At 43.5% G+C, this 19,286-nt stretch overlaps 1 protein-coding gene across 1 annotated transcript; it reads right to left on the bottom strand.

Moving 5' to 3' along the window:
• Window positions 1–6,887: 6,887 nt before the first annotated feature.
• On the bottom strand, window positions 6,888–11,424 carry CD24 (CD24 molecule). The gene is made up of 2 exons (XM_055433609.2): window positions 11,266–11,424; window positions 6,888–8,537 (listed from the first exon to the last, which is right to left on the bottom strand). Exons 1-2 carry the CDS (start codon window positions 11,332–11,334, stop codon window positions 8,370–8,372), a joined length of 237 nt encoding a protein of 78 aa, XP_055289584.1. The 5' UTR covers window positions 11,335–11,424; the 3' UTR covers window positions 6,888–8,369.
• Between the last annotated feature and the right edge of the window lie 7,862 nt (window positions 11,425–19,286).

The following is a 19,286-nucleotide window of genomic DNA, read 5'->3' as shown; positions in this document are numbered from 1 at the left end:
CATAGCCTTGACTAGATGGACCTTGGTTGGCAGAGTAATGTCTCTGCTTTTTAATATGCTATCTAGGTTGGTCATAACTTTCCTTCCAAGGAGTAAGCGTCTTTTAATTTCATGGCTGCAATCAGCATCTGCAGTGATTTTGGAGCCCAAAAAAATAAAGTCTGACACTTTCTACTGTTTCCCATCTATTTCCCATGAAGTGATGGGACCAGATGCCATGATCTCAGTTTTCTGAATGGTGAGCTTCAAGCCAACTTTTTCACTCTCCTCTTTCACTTTCATCAAGAGGCTTTTGAGTTCCTCTTCACTTTCTATACAAGGGTGGTGTCATCTGCATATCTGAGGTTATTAATATTTCTCCTGGAAATCTTGATTCCAGCTTGTGCTTCTTCCAGCCCAGCATTCCTCATGATGTACTCTGCATATAAGTTAAATAAGCAGGGTGACAATATACAACCTTGACGTACTCCTTTTCCTATTTGGAACCAGTCTGTTGTTCCATGTCCAGTTCTAACTGTTGCTTCCTGACCTGCATACAGGTTTCTCAAGAGGCAGGTCAGGTGGTCTTGTACTCCCATCTCTTTCAGAATGTTCCACAGTTTATTGTGATCCACACAGTGAAAGGCTTTGGCATAGTTAATAAAGCAGAAATAGATGTTTTTCTGGAACTCTCTTGCTTTTTCCATGATCCAGTGGATGATGGCAATTTGATCTCGGGTTCCTCTGCCTTTTCTAAAACCAGCTTGAACATCTGGAAGTTCAAGGTTCACATATTGCTGAAGCCTGGCTTGGAGAATTTTGAGCATGACTTTACTAGCGTGTGAGATGAGTGCTATTGTGCGGTAGTTTGAGCATTCTTTGGCATTGCCTTTCTTTGGGATTGGAATGAAGACTGACCTTTTCCAGTCCTGTGGCCATTGCTGAGTTTTCCAAATTTGCTGGCATATTGAGTGCAGCACTTTCACAGCATTATCTTTCAGGATTTGAAATAGCTCAACTGGAATTCCATCACTTCCACTAGCTTTGTTCGTAGTGATGCTTTCTAAGGCCCACTTGACTTCACATTCCAAGATGTCTGGCTCTAGGTCAGTGATCACACCATTGTGATTATCTTCATTGTGAAGATCTTTTTTGTCCAGTTCTTCTGTGTATTCTTGCCACCTCTTCTTTAATATCTTCTGCTTCTGTGAGGTCCATACCATTTCTGTTGTTTATCAAGCCCATCTTTGCATGAAATGTTCCCTTGGTATCTCTAATTTTCCTGAAGAGACCTCTTTCCTATTCTGTTGTTTTCCTCTATTTCTTTGCATTGATTTCTGAGGAAGGCTTTCTTATCTCTCCTTGTTATTCTTTGGAACTCTGCATTCAGATACTTATATCTTTCTTTTTCTCCTTTGCTTTTCGCTTCTCTTCTTTTTACAACTATTTGTAAGGCCTCCTCAGACTGCCATATTGCTTTTTTGGTGGAGAGGTCTGACAGAATGTGGTCCAGTGGAGAAGGGAATGGCAAACCACTTCAGTATTCTTGCCTTGAGAACCCCATGAACCGTATGAAAAGGAAAAATGATAGGATACTGAATGAGGAATTCCCCAGGTTGGTAGGTGCCAAGTATGCTACTGGAGATCAGTGGAGAAATAACTCTAGAAAGAATGAAGGGATGGAGCCAAAGCCAAAACAATACCCAGTTGTGGATGTGACTGGTGATAGAAGCAAGGTCTGATGCTGTAAAGAGCAATATTGCATAGGAACCTGGAATGTTAGGTCCATGAATCAAGGCAAATTGGAAGTGGTCAAACAGGAGATGGCAAGAGTGAATGTCGACATTCTAGGAATCAGTGAACTAAAATGGACTGGAATGGGTGAATTTAACTCAGATGACCATTATATCTACTACTGTGGGCAGGAATCCCTTAGAAGAAATGGAGTAGCCATCATGGTCAACAAAAGAGTCCAAAATGAAGTACTTGGATGCAATCTCAAAAATGACAGAATGATCTCTGTTCATTTCCAAGGCAAAACATTCAGTATTACAGTAATCCAAGCCTATGCCCCAACCAGTAACGCTGAAGAAGCCAAAGGTGAATGGTTCTATGAAGACCTACAAGACCTTTTAGAACTAACACCCAAAAAAGATGTCTTTTTCATTATAGGGGACTGGAATGCAAAAGTAGGAAGTCAAGAAACACCTGGAGTAACAGGTAAATTTGGCCTTGGAGCACGGAATGAAGCAGGGCAAAGGCTAATAGAGTTTTGTCAAGAGAATGCACTGGTCATAGAAAACACCCTCTTCCAACAACACGAGAGAAGACTCTACACATGGACATCACCAGATGGTCAACACCAAAATCAGATTGATTATAGTCTTTGCAGCCAAAGATGGAGAAGCTCTGTACAGTTAGCAAAAACAAGACCAGGAGCTGACTGTGGCTCAGATCATGAACTGCTTATTGCCAAATTCAGACTTAAATTGAAGAAAGTAGGGAAAACCATTAGACCATTCAGGTATGACCCAAATCAAATCCCTTATGATTATACAGTGGAAGTGAGAAATAGATTTAAGGGTCTAGATCTGATAGAGAGAGTGCCTGATGAACTCTGGACGGAGGTTCGTGACATTGTACAGGAGACAGGGACCAAGACCATCCCCATGGAAAAGAAATGCAAAAAAGCAAAATGACTGTCTGAGGAGGACTTACAAATAGCTTGGACATGTTACGTTTCCGCAAACCTTAACATCAGCCATTTGCTAACATGCATAACAGTTAAACCTTTGGGCTCACAAAGAGATTTCTTTGCAAAATCATAAATATGGAAACTTCCTAAAGTTTCTCAGAAATGCATATGATTTTAAATTTAGATGTAATTTGAAGAGAAACTGACAAGTAAATCATGATGATGATTGTGTTGTTTCAAAAAGTACCATCCTACCAAACTTAGAAAAAATACTCTTTTTATACTAAGGAAAGAATCCAAAAATAATCAAGCTAACCCCAAATAAGGTCTATGAGAAGTGAAAAACACATACTTTTCAGCTACCTAAATATTTGAGCTCTATTTTTTTTTTTTTTTGAGCTCTATTTTAAGGACGGTGGCATTGGGTGTGTGTGTTTAGAATATGTTTAGTTCTAAACAGATTTTTCTCATCTTAACCCTATGGCATAGCAACTATCAGCCTTTCTCTAAATTATCTGCTTTTATCTGCTAAGGCTCAACTTAGTTTGAGAGACACCCAGACAATGGCTACTCATTACTCAATTTAGCCATAAATTATATGACTAGTGTTTCAGCATGAATATTTAAAGTATAACCCCAAAATAGAAATTTGGGTATTTTTCTAATAAAACAGTTTATGTTTGTTTAAAGCTATTTTCAAAGAAAAGTTGAAAAACTAGTTATATTTCATCCTCCATGAGTATCGATTACTTCTTAAAAAACTAAACTTTTTCCTTGCTTTTCTATAAATTTATATTAGACCCAGGGTTGGTATCAATAATCTGTTTCAAGATTTTAGGGCAAAGCTCGCCATCCTCTGCAGGCAGCAACCCTTCCTGAAGAAACAGGATTGGACTTGTTGCTGGGCTTTAGTAAAGACTGAATGCTTGAGGGGATTGAGGGGCTTCTCTAGTGGCTCAGTGGCTAAGACTCTGAACTCGCAAGGCAAGGGGCCTGAGTGTGATCCCTGGTCAGGGAACTAGATCTCACATGCTGCAACTAAGAGTTCAAATGCCTCAGCTAAAAGATCCCGTATGCCACAACGAAGACGAAAGATGCCGCGTGCCACAACTAAGACCCAGGACAGCCAGATAAACAAATACATAAAACTATTTTTTAAAAAGACGGAATGTGTAACCCCAGACCACCATGCAGCCTGAGCTACCCATGATGACCTGGGTGTGGTCTAATCATCAACCCATAAAATTGGCTGTGCACGATAACACCCCATTGTCAAATGAAGGTGGCATGGAGCCCTAAGGATACATACAGTAAGTCACCTACATAGGAACGAGTTCTGTTCTGACAGCACTTTCGTAACTCCAATTTGTTTGTAAGTCCAACGAAATTAGCCTAGGTACATAACGAACACAATTGGCTATGTAGTACTGTACTGTCATAGGTTTATATTTTTCACACAATACATTTAAAAAAACACAAAGAAAAATAAAGAAAACATTTTTAATCTGACAGTACAGAGTCTTGAAAAGTACAGTAGTACAGTACAACAGCTGGCATAGAGGGGCTGGCATTGAGTCAATAAGCAAGAGGAGTTACTGGCTGGAAGAGGGAGAAGTGGGAGATGGTAGAGCCAACGGATTGTTAGCAATAGGAGATGGAGGGCAAGCTGTAATTTCATTCATGCCTGATGTTGATGGCACAGATTCTGTTTCCTTCTATTTACCCTCTTGAAGAAAACGATCCAGCGATGTCCAGGTAGTAGTTCCTTTTTTCTCATCACAGATGATACGGTGGCACTGGATTGCACTCTGAATGGCTGCTGAGACCTTCGTGTACCATTCCAAGTTTGGGTCCTGTGCCTCAGAACCAACAGTGGCTCCTCAAACAAAGGCAATCCCCTGCCATTTCCTGCATCATGAATGTCTTCAGTTATCCAGTTACTCCTTCCTCTCATTTTTCTGTCCTTTCTCTGGGCCTCCAATTCTATCAGTTCTTCATTAGTAAGCTTCATGTTTGCATCTTCGAAAGTTCGCAATTTTAAAGTTCATATGTAGGGGACTTAATATACTAGTAAGTTAATGGAGGAAGTGGTGCAAATGCCCCTGGGCCATATTTTTGTTACATTACCGTCTCTCTCCTAGTCTGTACCTATGTCTTCATGAGGAGTTAACAATGACCAGCTGACTGAGGAAGAGAAAACTTGGACCTGGTTTACAGAAGGGGCTGTACAATAACCAGGCAACACCTCAAAGTGGACAGCTCCAGCTGTACAACCCCTTTCTGGGACACCCGTGAAGGACAGTGGTAAAGGGAAATACCTCTAGTGGGCAGAATTAAAAGCAATGCACCTGATTGTTCATTTTGCTTCAAGGTAGAAGTGGCCAGAGGTGTAAATCTATACTAACTTGTGGTCTGTGGCCAACAGTCTGGCTGGATAGACTTGGAAACAATATGATTGGAAAATCGGTGACAAGGCAGGCTGAGAAAGATATGTGGATAGACCTCTCCAAATGGGAATCTGAAGATATTAGTGTCCCATGTGAATGCTCACTATAAGGTAACCACAGCAGAGAGGGATTTTAATAATCAGGTGGATAAGATGGCCAGTTGTGTGGATACAGACCCCTGACCATTCTGGTTATCACTCGACTCATGAACAAAGTGGCCACAGTGGCAGGACAGAGATGTTCCCAGCAACATTGGCATATGTGAAGGCTGATCTGGTCACAGCCACTGCTGAGTGCTCAATCTGCTACATCAGAGACCAATACCAAGTCCCTTATATGCTCCATTGCTTGAGGTGATCAGCTAGGTGGAGTATTGATTACATGGGACCACATCATCATAGAAGGGTAGCTTTTTATTCTTAAAGAAATAAACACTTATTCTGAATTTGGATTTGCCTTCCCCGCATACAATGCTTCTACCAAAACTACTATCCTTGGACTCACAGAAAATCCTATCAACCATCATGGAGACCCATGCAACATTTCTTCTGATCAAGGAGCTTACTACCAAGTTCCAGCCTTTCTTTGGCTAGAGCTAGAAGTCCAGGGCTTCCCAGGTGGTGCTAGGGGTAAAGAATCCACCTGCCAATGCAGAAGACACAAGAGACATAGATTCAATCCCTGGTTCAAGAAGATCTCGTGAAGAAAGAAATGGCAACCCACCCCAGTATTCTTGCCTGGAGGATTACATGGACAGACAATAGCTTGGCGGGCTACAGTCCATAGGGCTGCAAAGAGTTGGACATGACTAAGCAACTCAGCAGCCTAAGTCCAGGACTACACTTTAATAAGAGTCAAAAAAGTTCAGGAGTACTAAAGGGGCAGATGGAAATGTGGCCTCCTGTACAGATATGAAAACAGTGCCAGTGATTAAGCAGACTGAAGGACTTAGCATGTGTTGTTCCCCCCACACAGGAATTTTCCTCCAGATCCTCCATCCCAGTTCAGTTCAGTTCAGTTCAGTCGCTCAGTCGTGTCTGACTCTCCACGACCCCATGAATCACAGCACGCCAGGCCTCCCTGTCCATCACCAACTCCTGGAGTTCACTCAAAATCATGTCCACAGAGTCGGTGATGCCATCCAGCCATCTCATTCTCTGTCGTCCCCTTCTCCTCCCGCCCCCAACCTTTCCCAGCATTAGAGTCTTTTCCAGTGAGTCAACTCGTCGCATGAGGTGGCCAAAGTATTGCAGTTTTAGCTTTAGCATCAGTCCTTCCAATGAACACCCAGGATTGATCTCCTTTTGAATGGACTGGTTGATCCTCCATACCTCAGCTTAAATGTCCAAGACCATCCATAATCACTCAGTCACAGCTCATGACTTGCCATTCTGCCTGTTTTCCTCACAGCACTACTTGCTAGTATACTGCCTATTTGTCACTATGCATACTCTTTTTCTCAATTATAGTAAAAAGCCTTGTCGAGCAAGTTCAGCATTCAATCAAAACTTCAGTATCCTGACACATAGCTGGCATTCAATAGTTGCTGAGTAAGGGATGCCCACTTAAAGCCTAAAAGATGTCAGCTTTCAGATGAATTCTTTAATCAAGACATGTTGCTAGTTGCCAATGCAAAACAGCTTAACTGTAATGTTCTGTGTAATAGGAAAATATTGAGGTATGTCCCTAGTAGTTCAAATATTCATACAACCATGATAAACTCACAAAGTATTCCAGGCATTCGGAAAAACTTATAATTCAATGGATTGCTCTTTCAGCCATCTCTTTTTATTTACAGTTTGTGTTTAATGCAAATCAATTTCATAACATGAAAAGTTACTATGAATCAAAGCATAAATACACAAACACAATATACAATCCAAAACAGATATACAGCATTCAGGTGTGAAACAAAAGGGAATGTTCATTCATACACACAGTAGCTTGAGATCTGTTGGATATGGTTATTCCAGTGTTGGTTTCTAAAGATGGAAAAAAAAATGACTTTGGTTTTCAAAACTACTGTGGCCATATTAGATCCTGGAATAGCTAAGCATCAGTGTGTGACCATGTGAACAAAAGACTTTAGGGAGTGTCTATTTTTAAAAAGGTTGCTGTGCATCAAGGCAGTTGTGAAAAGATTTATTTTCCAAAATCAAGCCCATTTTAGGCTTAGGACCAGGTTCTAACTATCTAAAAATATCAAATGATAACAAAAAGTGTTCCAAATGTGGCTACTCTGATTCAGTTTAAAAAGAAGTATTTACAGAAAAGAGTATAAAAGTTTTTCTAAATTCAATGTAAGCAAGCTTCCAGTATTGACTTCACAAATATTTGATTTACAGTTTGGCTCCATCACATATTAGCCTTTTTAATTTCAAAATTTGTCAATTTTACCTTCAAAACAGATCATTTTTTAAACTGTAAAAGTTATTCAATGTATGCAGAAATAAAAAATATTTTGCAATTTGTTGACAGCAATGTACTTCTATTCCTTGTTATCTGTTTAAATGAATCTAGTGTTCTTTTTGAATAGGAATAGTATGTAAGCAAAATGTATTCATTATGCTTGAATTTGGGGTAGATTAATCCATCATTGCCCTGGCACTATATAAAAAGTCAAATGCAATGTCAGCCCAAAGCCCCAGAGGAAAAGTTCAGTTGCCAAGAGAACAGTTGATAGCTTAACATAAAATTTTATCTATTGTACATCAGCATTAAATTAGTACTGCTGAAACAACACTTGGAGAATTTACAGTAACTCCTAGAAGTTCCTGCTAATGTACATACAAATAGAATCACAGAAGCTTTGTTTTACCTAATTGTTTTATGGCCTTATAAATTTAATGAACCAAATGCAAACTGAATCTGTTCCACAGCCCATTCTTTATCTCTAAGATAAAATCTATTCTCATTTTCAAGGTAGAGCTTTATGTGTCCATACTTCTTAAGCCACATTTAAGGAAATCATCTCAACTAATTTTGGACGTTGTCTCTCTTCATCTTGTACAGGTAACTCCAGCAGATTTAATATTGGCATTCATCATCTAGTCACACCCTTCACATGCTCTCCAAACAAATTTGGGATCCTCAATAATTTCTGTCAATTAAATAATGTGTGGAATTAGCAGATTTATTCAATGAAGACTTCCTTTTCTTTTTTTTTCTTTGTCACACAGGATGTATAGATGCCATTTGAACTAGATTTAGAAGATGGTGAAGTACAGATGTTTCTTCGCCCGAGTCTCTTAACAGTAGAGATGCAGAAGGGAGACCGAGATCACAAAGAGACTGGCTGTCGACTGCAGAGTACCATCGCTTGCCTTGGTGGTGGCATTGGCTGGATGAGGGGCAGGTGAGGTAGTCTGGGAGGAGTTACTCGAAGGTGTTACAACAGTTGTTTGATTTGAGTAAGTCTAAAATATATAAAAAGTTACACTGATCAATTTCCACGTGACAGTTGTCTCTCCACATACATTTAATACGCCGTTAAGATAGATGATACAGTCTCAGGTTGTTTATTTCCCATTATTCCCTTACCCACATCATTTCATTCTGAATTTCTCAGTTCCACCAAGATCCTTTAGTTTCAAAAACAACTACCTAGTGATGATTAATGACTGCAAGTAACAATAACCAAAAACAAGCAGACAAAAATGTTCTTCAATAACTATGTAACTCCCAAGTGTATGGCTTGACCCTTAATTCTTTATAAAGTAATAAGGAACCAAGTTAAATAACCCACTTTCTGTGATTATACTGACTTACTGGTGTTACAAATAGGCTTCTTCTACTTTCTCAAGAAGGGGGAGATTTTAAAGCTGCACTGATAGTTTGGATTTTAAAACACGGTAATTTGAGACACATGTTATGAGAGCTGAGTCTCTCTCTTCCCGAATTCGCTGGGTAACTTTCACCAACCTGTTTAATACAACCTTGCATTAAACTTAAGGGGCCCTGGGTATCTTATCTGCCCCTTTGAAGTCTGGAAATCACATACAGCCCTTCTCAAAAATGGCCACAATATTTGTTTTAAGTTGAAAAATATAATGAGTCTCTGCCTTAAGGCAAAATGATTTCACCCAAAGCATCATGAAGTCGGAATGACTTCACAACAGATGAGGAGGTTTGATGTTGGTTTCACGAGCAGCAGCCTTCCTGCCTGGTCACTAAGCCCAGCACTGTGGCCAAGGACCAAGGTCCCCCAGCACCCCAGTGCCTGAGTGGCATCATTCACCACACTATTTTCAAGTCATAAAATGCACAGTCCAGCAGGGCACGTGGTAATCTCTCCTTTGTCAGGGAACAAAGGCAGATGGGAGATTTCAGCTCTCACTGCAAGAGAGGGTTTTAAAGGGCTTCTGATTACAGCCGGGACAAGAACCTGGCACCAAGCAGGCCTGGGCCACATGTATGTTTGGCTACCTATCAATTCAAAGATAAAACCTTTTTATCCTTTGTTGCAAATCCATAGAAAACCCAGCTTCTTTTGTTGTAAATCCCATAAGGACATTCAGCAAATATCAACTAAAAATTTTATAAATCCTATCTAAAATAGACTAATTTTTAAAATCTCATTGAAATCAAATATATTTATTTGGCACCTACCCAACAGAGCGTGCTACCAAGAAGAAAAACACTCACAGTAAAAGGAAAGCATTAATAATATGGGGAACAATTTAAAACAGGGCTCCTTATTTGGGGGCAAGACCTGATTTGGGATCCCTGAAGGTAATCTATTCTTATCCAACAAAGCCTTGGTGCATCAGGTGAGTTTTAAAAAAAACAAACCAGAGCCCAGTGCATCCATAGGAGAATCAAAGGGTCCTCTACACCAACGAAAAAAACTAATGTTAATATATGAAATTGACAGTAAACATAAATTTCCCTACTAAGCTACCAAAGATTTATCTGCTTAACCTCAAACCCTCTGAAATTTAGGGGTGTGGGAAGGAATCTGGTTGGGAAAGGAGATGGGGCGGGGTAGGAGAGACCAGCGTTTCCAGTGGCCACGCCCCTCCCCCACCGAGGAAAAGAGAAAGGCTCGGGAGAGCAGCCGACCCGCGAAACAATAGGGTACAGTTACCCGGCCCGCGGAGCGCAAGCCGAGGAGCGCTCCTCTCGCAGGCTGCGCTCCCAGGTGAGCCCGGCGGCTGGATGTCTGGGGACCGGGCGCACCCAACTTTTTCGGAAGAAGTGCTCAGGAGACCCACCTCAGAAAGCCCCAGCGCAAGGCGATGGAGACCCAACCGCTCGGACAGCCCTACCTACCCTCCAAGTCCAAGCTACCGGAGACAAATGCCCCTTCTCGCCCTCCCAGCGCCCCCCAACTTCGGTCTCTCAGGCGCGGCCGCCGCGCACCCACCCGCTGGACACCGTGGGCAAGAGGTGTTCCCGGGACAGAGGCTCTGAGGAGGCTGCGGGGACAGGGACAAAGCCTGGCGGGGACTCGGGGCACAAATGTCCCATCCGCCGCCTGTCCAGAGATAGCCAATCTGGCTAGCAGAGGTCTCCGCTGGTGACCTGTAAGGTCGTCCCCAGGAGAGCACAGGGTCAGGAGAGGGTCCCCCCCAGACTTCAGCCCCGAAACACGCGGGAGTGAGGTGGGTTAACAGGGGCAGTAACTGGGGCTTGCTCGGGATCCACGAACTAGCTCTGAGAGGAGGATGAGCGAGAGCTGCGCCCCCCGAAGGGGATCGTCCTCTCTCTTTGTGTGATGCGCGAGGGGACGCGAAGACACTCGTACAGGGAAGCGGGGCGCTCGTGGGATCCAGGGCCTGAGGTCTCTGGGTGCTCCAGGGGTGCAGAGGGCGCATTCTTCCCCGCTCTGCGAGAAAGCGGGCGGTGGGCGTCAGGCAGCCTGGGAAGGGCTGTGCGAAACCTGGGGTGGGGCAGGGTCCTCCGAGCCCACGCGTGGAGGTGCTTTGTTCTCGGGGCTGCCTAAAGGGTGGGGGCAGCCTGCCAGGAAGTGGAAAGTGGGCTCCAAATTGCCGCCCCCTCTCCCCCCAGATCAGATGGTACTAGATTCTCTCTCCTAGTTCGGGTCCACAACCGAAGGTGGGGGCGCAGACCGGTTCCCTGGGGGCGGTCCCACCCGCCTCGGGCGCGGCCCCTGAGCCCCCTCGCCGGGCGCCAGGACCTCACCTGCGTAGGTAAGAGCAGCGCCAGAAGCAGCAGCCCCAGTCCGAGCCTAGCTACGATCGCGCTCCCCATGTCCGCTCCGTCGGCGCGCAGCGCGTCTCGCTGGGTTGCAGGGTGCCGAAGGATCGCTGGCGGGGTGCAGACAAGGTGGGGAGCGCGGCCGGCGGGCGGGACCTTATATACCGGGCCAGCCACAATAGCCGTGACGTGGCGCCGCCCGCCCACCCGCGCTCCCCTCCTCCACCGCCGCCCCCCGCGCGCGCCCGCCGGCCGCCTCCCCTCCTCCCTGCCTCCCGGCCCCCGCCGGCTTCGCTGCGCCCTCTCCCTCCGCCGGCCCGGAGACCCCGGGGCGGCAGGTGGGCGGCCGGCGCCGCCGGCTCCCGGAGGGATGCTTTCTGTTTTCCCCGGGCGGGCAGTGTGCAGACTGGCGCAGGCCGCCCAGTGACTCCCACACAGGACCCGGGGCGAACTCGCGAGCCACACACGCCGCTCCCAGGCCCGGGCCCAAGTTTCCTTTGTTTCCCCGGACCTGCCATCTTATCCCCCAAAGAAAAGTCTTGAGCCTCCCGCGCAACGCGCGGCCTCCAGTCCCGGCTCGAGCTGCTGCGAGGAGCCCGACTTGGGTTTTCTCAAATCTCCGCCCCAGAGGAAAGGGGCCTTTTCGGGCTTTGTGGGTGTCCCGGACCTGGCAAGGGGCACCGGGCGCCGGCACGCGCGCCCCCTTCCCGGGCTGGTGGGTCGGGCTCGCAGGCGGCGCCGGCGCTCGGAGCACGGCTTGTGCTCTGCCCCTGGCCGGCCGCGCCCTCCCCTTCCCCCGCCACTCGCTTTGTTTTTGGAGCTCCTCGTGCTCGCCGTGCTGTGAGGGTTCCCTGGGGCATCCCACGTCCGCATCCTCCCGAGAGGTCGGGAGCCGCCCACCGGGCGCAGACTCGCTGCCCCGACACTGGCGACAACTGAGTTTTGGTTCTCGGCGCTCCTCCCTGCCGGCGCTGGCGGACAGGGGCGAGGAGAGCGTGACCTGCCCTGACGGATGGTCCCCCTCCCCAGCCCTAAAGGCCCCTTCAGCCCTCCCTGCGTGGCTTTGCTACAGGTCCCACCCAGGGAGTGGGAACCTCCCTGGCGGTCCCTCTAGAATTCGCTGCCCCAGTGGAATTCCTGGGGAAAGGCTTTATTGGCAACTCTGTTGCAACGCACTTGCTCGTTGTTATGTGTTTAAAGAGCAAAAGCTTTGGGGATAAGACTATTACTTTTCCATAGCTGCCATTAGGCGGTTTAATGAACTGGCGCCTGCAGGAGATTAGTCCTTATTCTGCAGATTTGAGTGGAATATATTTTCCAACCATCCGACTGTGAAAACTTTCAGGCATACAGTGAAAAGTAGAAACTACTTTACTGGTAGACGCTTTTAAATTTAATTTGTAATTGCGTTACTTAATCTTTTTTATTTAAAGTTTGCCCGACTGTTTTCCGGTCTTGGAAGCAAAGTCCAAACATAGTAAAGCTATTGTTTAGTGGCTCAGTCCCGTCCGACTCTTTGCAACCCCGTGGACTGTAGCCCGCCAGGCTCCTCTGTCCATGGGATTTTCTGGCAAGAATACTCGGGTGGGTTGCCCATTCCACCTCCAGGGGATCTTCCCGACCCAGGGATGAAACCGCATCTCCTGCTTGGCAGGCAGATTCTTTATGGCTGAGCCACCGGGAAGCAGTATGACTGTAAATGTATTTAACTGTTACTTTTGCAGAACAGCCTAGTTAAACAAGGTTTGTTTTATGGGAGCAGAGTAGAGATGGAATCCACAGTAGCTGGTCTGTGACTGAATGGGCTTGTGCCCTACTGGCCAGTCAGTTTAACTCAGTAACTTTCCACTTCAGTACATACTTGGGAACACAGGAATTTCTGTCCTGCACCAGCGGACTTTCCTATTTTACAGTGTTATCACACTGTTTAGAAATAACCTGGTCTTTTCCAGGGCATGAATGGGCTGTGGCCCAGAAGTGCCTAGTCCCAAGGGAGGTCCCACAGTAAGTTCTTCAGAGAATGCTTGTTGAACTAAATGGTGGTATTCACAGGCTACATAATTTTGTCCTTCGTCTTCTTTTCCTATTCCTTCTTTCCTCCTCCTTCCTCCTCCTTGTTATTGATTTCAAGAGATGAACTAATGGAGTGCTGAAGAAAAGACTCTAGAGCCAGCTCTCCTTGGTCCAAATCCTGGTTGTGCTACTTCTACCTGAGGCAAAAAGCCTCAGTTTCTTCATCTTTAAATTGGAGATAATGGAGACATTATTAAATTTATTAAAGGGTTATTGTGGGACTTCCCTGGTGGTCCAGTGGCTAAGCCTCCACACTGCCAGTGCAAGGGGCCCAAGTTCAATTCCTGGTCAGGGAACTAGATCCCACGTGCCGCAACTGGGAGTTCTCATGCCATGACTAAAAGATCCTGAGTGCCGCAACTAACAATCCCACATACCAGAACGAAAATCAAAAATCCCATGTGCTGCAGCCAAAACCTGGCCCAATCAAATCAATGAATAAATATTAAAGGGTTATTGTCTATACAATGTTAGAACAGAGCCTGTCTTACACTGGGAGCTCTCAGGTAATGTTTGCTCCTGCCCTGAAGGTCCCAGGAACCTTCTTTGCAGCTGCATGATTCATGAAAGACATACCTAGCACCAAAAAGTACTTAAATCCGGTAAGGCACGTCATCACCAGTTAATGATCACGCATGATTCACAAAGCAAGACCCTTCAGATCTGTCCTGCAGTTCCTCTGGACATCCTATAAGGGGCATTACCAATGGCCATTCTGTGGCCTGGAGGCTTAGCACTCCTAGGGAAGTCCTCATTACAAACCCCCATGCCACTCTATTTCCTGTATGGCAAGAATCTCAAGTAAAGTGCTTGAACCTTTCTTCTAGGTTTCTTTCTGTGAATTCCTTCTTCCTATTCATTCTTCTCTTCTGGTTTTCCATAGTTGTTTGCTTTTCTCTTTAGCCAATAATAGTTCATACTATTGAATAACTGAATCTCAGTGGTTATCCTGGAATATTTCTTAAGACACATGGCCAATTTACATTTTATAAAGAAAGTATTTCATGGAATGATCTTGAAACCGATGGATTCCATAAATTGGAATCATAACTTTAAGTTTTAATGTTTTTTCATGAGCTAGCATGTGACCCAACTTTTAGATGCTAGTTCTATTATAAGTAAAATTAAGGGAGTGATACATACAATTTCTAAATGCAGAACTGTGAAGAATGATGAAGAACCCGAGCCTAGGTAGACTCTGGAGTCAGACCTGAACTTAAACGCTGCTCCATCACTTTCTAGGGATCTGACTTTGAGTGAGTTTTCCAACCTCCAATGACTCAATTTGCTCATCTGGAAAATGGGCCAATAATACCTGCCTCACAGGGCTATCATCTTCATTGAGATGATATGTACATTTAGCAGAGTGCCTGGCACATAATAAAGACTCACTAACCTGCCACTTGCACTGCTGTAGGATCTAGTCATTATAATGTGGCTTTTGAAATCTTTCATTTGTTTAGCAGTTACTCTTTTTTTCAAGCATCTTTGCAGGCGGTATTTTCTACGTGCACCTATGAGGTCAGTAAGGCAAACTTCGTTTCTGAGGCACAGAAAAGTTAAGTTACTTACCCACAGCCACATAGCCAGTTCACAGTGCCTCACCTAAAGCCAGAAAGAAGCAAGGTTTCCTGACCCAGGTCTCAAGTGTTTTCTGCTTTGCCAACAAGAGCAGAGGCCCATCTCCCTTACCCCATATTCTCTTCGTTGAGCACTCAATCCACTGGCTGAGTAGGCTAATATCAAAGGAGCAGATTAATTTGCTTTTTAAGGTAAAATAGTAATCCTAATTCTAGGGGGACAAAAGATATTATTTGACATTGTTAGCACTTATCAACAAAATGGATGTGAAATGTGATAGAAATTCCATGCATTTAATTTTGAGCTATCCTGATTTTTTAGCTAAGCTTTTGTTCCACACCCAGGAACTCCAGCTGGGAGATGGCAGTGAAGGTAACCAAGTGAAGGAGCATTTTTGGTTGAGAAGGTTCCAAGTCCCCCTGCTAGAGTTTGTTCAATCAGCGGATGATGCAGCCGGACTCTCTGTGGGGACGTGCTGCCCCCTACTGGCCATATAAACCCCTCAGTTCTCACTGCCAGAAAATAAAACCCGTCTGTTGTGCAAACTATAAAAGCCTTGAAATGTTGAAGACTTGTAAAGCTAATAAACTTTACTAAAGAGCTCACCTTCTTGATGAAGGTGAAAGAATGAAAAAGTTGGCTTAAAACTCAACATTCAAAAAACTAAGATCATGGCATCTGGTCCCATTACTTCATGGCAAATAAATGAGGGGAAAGTGGAAACAGTGGCAGATTTTTTGGGGCTCCAAAATCACTGCAAAGAGTGACTGTAGCCACAAAATTAAAAGACGCTTGCTCCTTGGAAGGAGAGCTATGACAAACCTAGACAGCATATTAAAAAACAAATGTCATTTTAATGACAAAGGTCTCTATAGTCAAAGCTATGGTTTTTCCAGTAGTCATGTATAGATGTGAGAGTTGGACAATAAAGAAGGCTGAGTGGTGAAGAATTGATGCTTTTGAACTGTGGTGCTGGAGAAGACTCTTGAGAGTCCCTTTGGACAGCAAGGAGATTAAACCAGTCAATCCTAAAGGAAATCAACCCTAAATATTCATTGGAAGGACGGAGGCTGAAACTGAAGCTCCAATACTTTGGCCATCTGATGCAAAGAGCTGACTCATTGGAAAAGACCCTGATGCTGGGAAAGATTGAGGGCAGGAGAAGGGGGTGACAGGATGAGATGGTTGGATGGCATCATTGACTCAATGGACATGAGTTTGAGCCAACTCCGGGAGATGGTGAAGGATAGGGAAGCCTGGCGTGCTTCTGTCCATGGGGTCACAAAGAGTCAGACACAACTGAGCAACAACAATCAATCTCCTAGGCGAATTAGGTGTCTCCATTGTGTTCTGGCAAGGATGTGAGACAGCCAGTCTTCTCATCCATACTGATGGGATTATGGAATGGAATTTTATATTTATCAATATTAAAAATATATGTCCCCTTAGACCTAGCAGTTCTAATTTCAGGAACTTAGCCTACAGCTATACTTACAGAAATGCAAAAGGGTATGTGTTCAAGGATATTTTACATCATTGCTTTTAAGAGTAAGGCATTAGAAATCACCTAATTATCCACAGATAATGTCCCAACTAATGATAGTATATCCAAATACCACAAAATATTATAAATCATTTTAAAAAGCATAATATGTACTACAAAGGAAATATCCAAATAAATTCTTAAATGAAAAAAAGTAATGTTCAGAATAGTGTATATACTAAGGAACTGTGTTTTACAAAGAGAGAAAGAAAAGGCTAGGCAGAAAGAAATTATTATTATTTCCAAAGGAATAGGTGAGAAATAGATAGTGGCACTTGCCACTGAGGAGGAAGCTGGCTGGTCAGGCCAGAGAAGAAATAAGAGCCATTTTTCATTACATGCTGGTCTGTACTCCATTCACAAATAGATAAAATTATCTAAATAAAGTAATGTCAATACATTCTGTGGCTGACTCCTATAAAGCAAGTGTGTTTGCACCCCACCCCCCCACCAAGGAGCCCTCCTTCCATCATTCACAGGTTCTTGAAATTATAGTTTTACCTCAGTTCATCCATTCTATGACAACTATGAGACCAATTCTCCTGAGTCCAGATGGCACATGCAAAAACATTTTCAGGAAAAATGAAGAACTGAGCTGAAGGAAAAATAATGAGAAACCACTTGGCAAAACATCTGTTTCCTCATTTTGTTCTCCCTGTGGTGGGTGCCTTGGGTTGCCGAGGCTGTGGGGGAAGAAGAGCTTGGGGTTGGGGGTTGCCTCACAGGAAGGCCTGAGCTAAGTGGGCTTATTCCCACTAAGGGAGCTTTTAAAGATCCCCTCTCCACTCCTGAGCAGACAGTGAAGTCAATGAAGGCTAATGAGATAAGTCCTACTGCACGTGAAACCCTTCCTCCTCACAGAAAAGAATCTCCAGGCCACAAGAGTGCCATCTGCACGTGGCCCCTACGTGATCCTTTGTGTAGAAACAATGAAATTGGGAGAATGCTAAAGTGTATGTATATTTTATGCTCCTATGATTTTTAGTCTTATTTCTGTATCCTGTTGTTTACCCAGGTCCTTCCCTTTATGTTGGGTTTCAAGCAAGAGGGTCCCTTATGCTACAAGAGATTGTAAAATTTTAACTGAATTTTAAGTGGATTAAATATTTTTACAAACCTAAATATATTATAACATGTAACACAATAGTCCATTTCATGAAATGTTACATTGCGCCTAAAATAGGAACCACATTTTCAGACTGTGAAATCCTTTCTAAATCTGTGGACACAGTTATTCAGGATTCCACTCAACAATATCTAAAGCAGACACTATTGACATCCTATCCAATATAATTTTAAGATGTCATTATGAGGAAGAAACATTCTAGAATAGTCTGCCATTAAGACTAGGTGAATTTAATAAGCTAGGTTGAAAAGGCATTTCTCTATTGAGAGCCACAGGTTGATATGCAGATCTCTGAATTTTTTTTAAAAGTCTTTTCAATACTTTTACATAATTTTTTTTTTCATTTTCAAATTTTAAGTGTAATCTTGTGCTTTGTTGCTCAGTTATGTCCAACTCTTTGTGACCCTATGGACTGTAGCCCGCCAGGCTCCTCTGTCCATGGGATTTTTCAGGCAAGAATACTGGAGTGGGTTGCCATTTCCTTCTCCAAGGGATCTTCCTGACACAGGGATCGAACTCATGTCGCCTGTGTCTCCTGCATTGCAATTGGATATTTTTACCTGCTGAGCCATCAGGAAAGCCCCATTAAAAGAGGAATATAGGTCCAATATAGAAAATTTTGGAAAATACAAATTATAATAAAGAATATTAAAATTACCCATAGCCCACTAACCAGAAATAACCACTAATAATAAATTTTTAATATTTTCTTTTTTATTGTATATGTATGTATTCAGATTTAGAGTTTGCTGACTGACTTGTTTTGCTGAACTAGGAGCAAATGTACATAAAGTTATCTTGTTTTTTCCACTCAATAGAAAATAGTAAAAATCATAAAATTTGAAGTCACATTACATGGTTAATGAAATGATAGGGTGACCTGTGCAGGTGACAACCAGGATTTCTGCAAGATCCAAATTCACCTAGGGTTTCCTGGCTTCAGTTTGGTGCACGGGGAGCAATTATCTGCTCCAAATATTGATGGGAATGATTCAGGCTTTGGGGGTTGGCAGGACTTCCAAGATAGCAGTGTCAGTTTCTGGACTTTTTTAGAGCTGGGAGTACACTGGGGTCTCCGCATCCCTGATCTCCAAGAAGGGATGTCTGTGGTCCCCCTGCCCAATCTTGTCCTCCCTCTATTCCCAACACCCTAGAAAGACTTTAGTTCAGCCTTATTAGCATTAGACAAGAGGAGCTGATAAGGATGACAGCCAATAGCATTGTATCTGAATTCGTGTTATTTCAGGACATATTTTTGGCAGGCTTTACTGTATTTGTCATTACATATTCTTCAGAAATATTATTCATAATGACTTTACAAAATTCTTTTTTATTGTATGTTTGTTCCTCTTATAGAGAACCTCATAAACATCCTAACACACGCATTTTGTTTTCATTTCTAGCTATTTTCTTACGATACAGTCCTGGTTTGGATCCTGAAATAAACTGCCAAGTTGTTGTCTAGAAATGTGCACTTAAAACAGCAATGTGTGAGATTGCCAAATCCACAAATCTTTGCTAAATGTGAGAATTATATATATTTTTTAATTTCATAGGATAAAAATCTCATTTTTATTTGCTTTTTCAGTATTGTTGTTGTTGTTGTTAAGTCACAAAGTTGTGTCTGACTCTTTGTGACTCCACAGACTCAGCACGCCGGGCTTTCCTGTCCTTCACCACTCT

This window comes from Moschus berezovskii, chromosome 10 (genome assembly GCF_049115385.1).
Source record: "Moschus berezovskii isolate FMDL1 chromosome 10, NW_MosBer_1.0, whole genome shotgun sequence".
NCBI classification, from domain to species: Eukaryota; Metazoa; Chordata; class Mammalia; order Artiodactyla; family Moschidae; genus Moschus; species Moschus berezovskii.
Note: the sequence above shows the minus strand (reverse complement) of the source record. Positions and strands in the feature narration are given on the sequence as shown.

Excerpts from the sequence above, each read along its gene's own strand:
- CD24 (XM_055433609.2), bottom strand. The coding sequence starts at position 11,334 with ATGGGGAGCGCGATCGTAGCTAGGCTCGGACTGGGGCTGCTGCTTCTG. Across the intron at positions 8,538-11,265 it reads CGCTGCTCTTACCTACGCAG|ACTTACTCAAATCAAACAAC; the intron begins GTGAGGTCCTGG and ends TATATATTTTAG.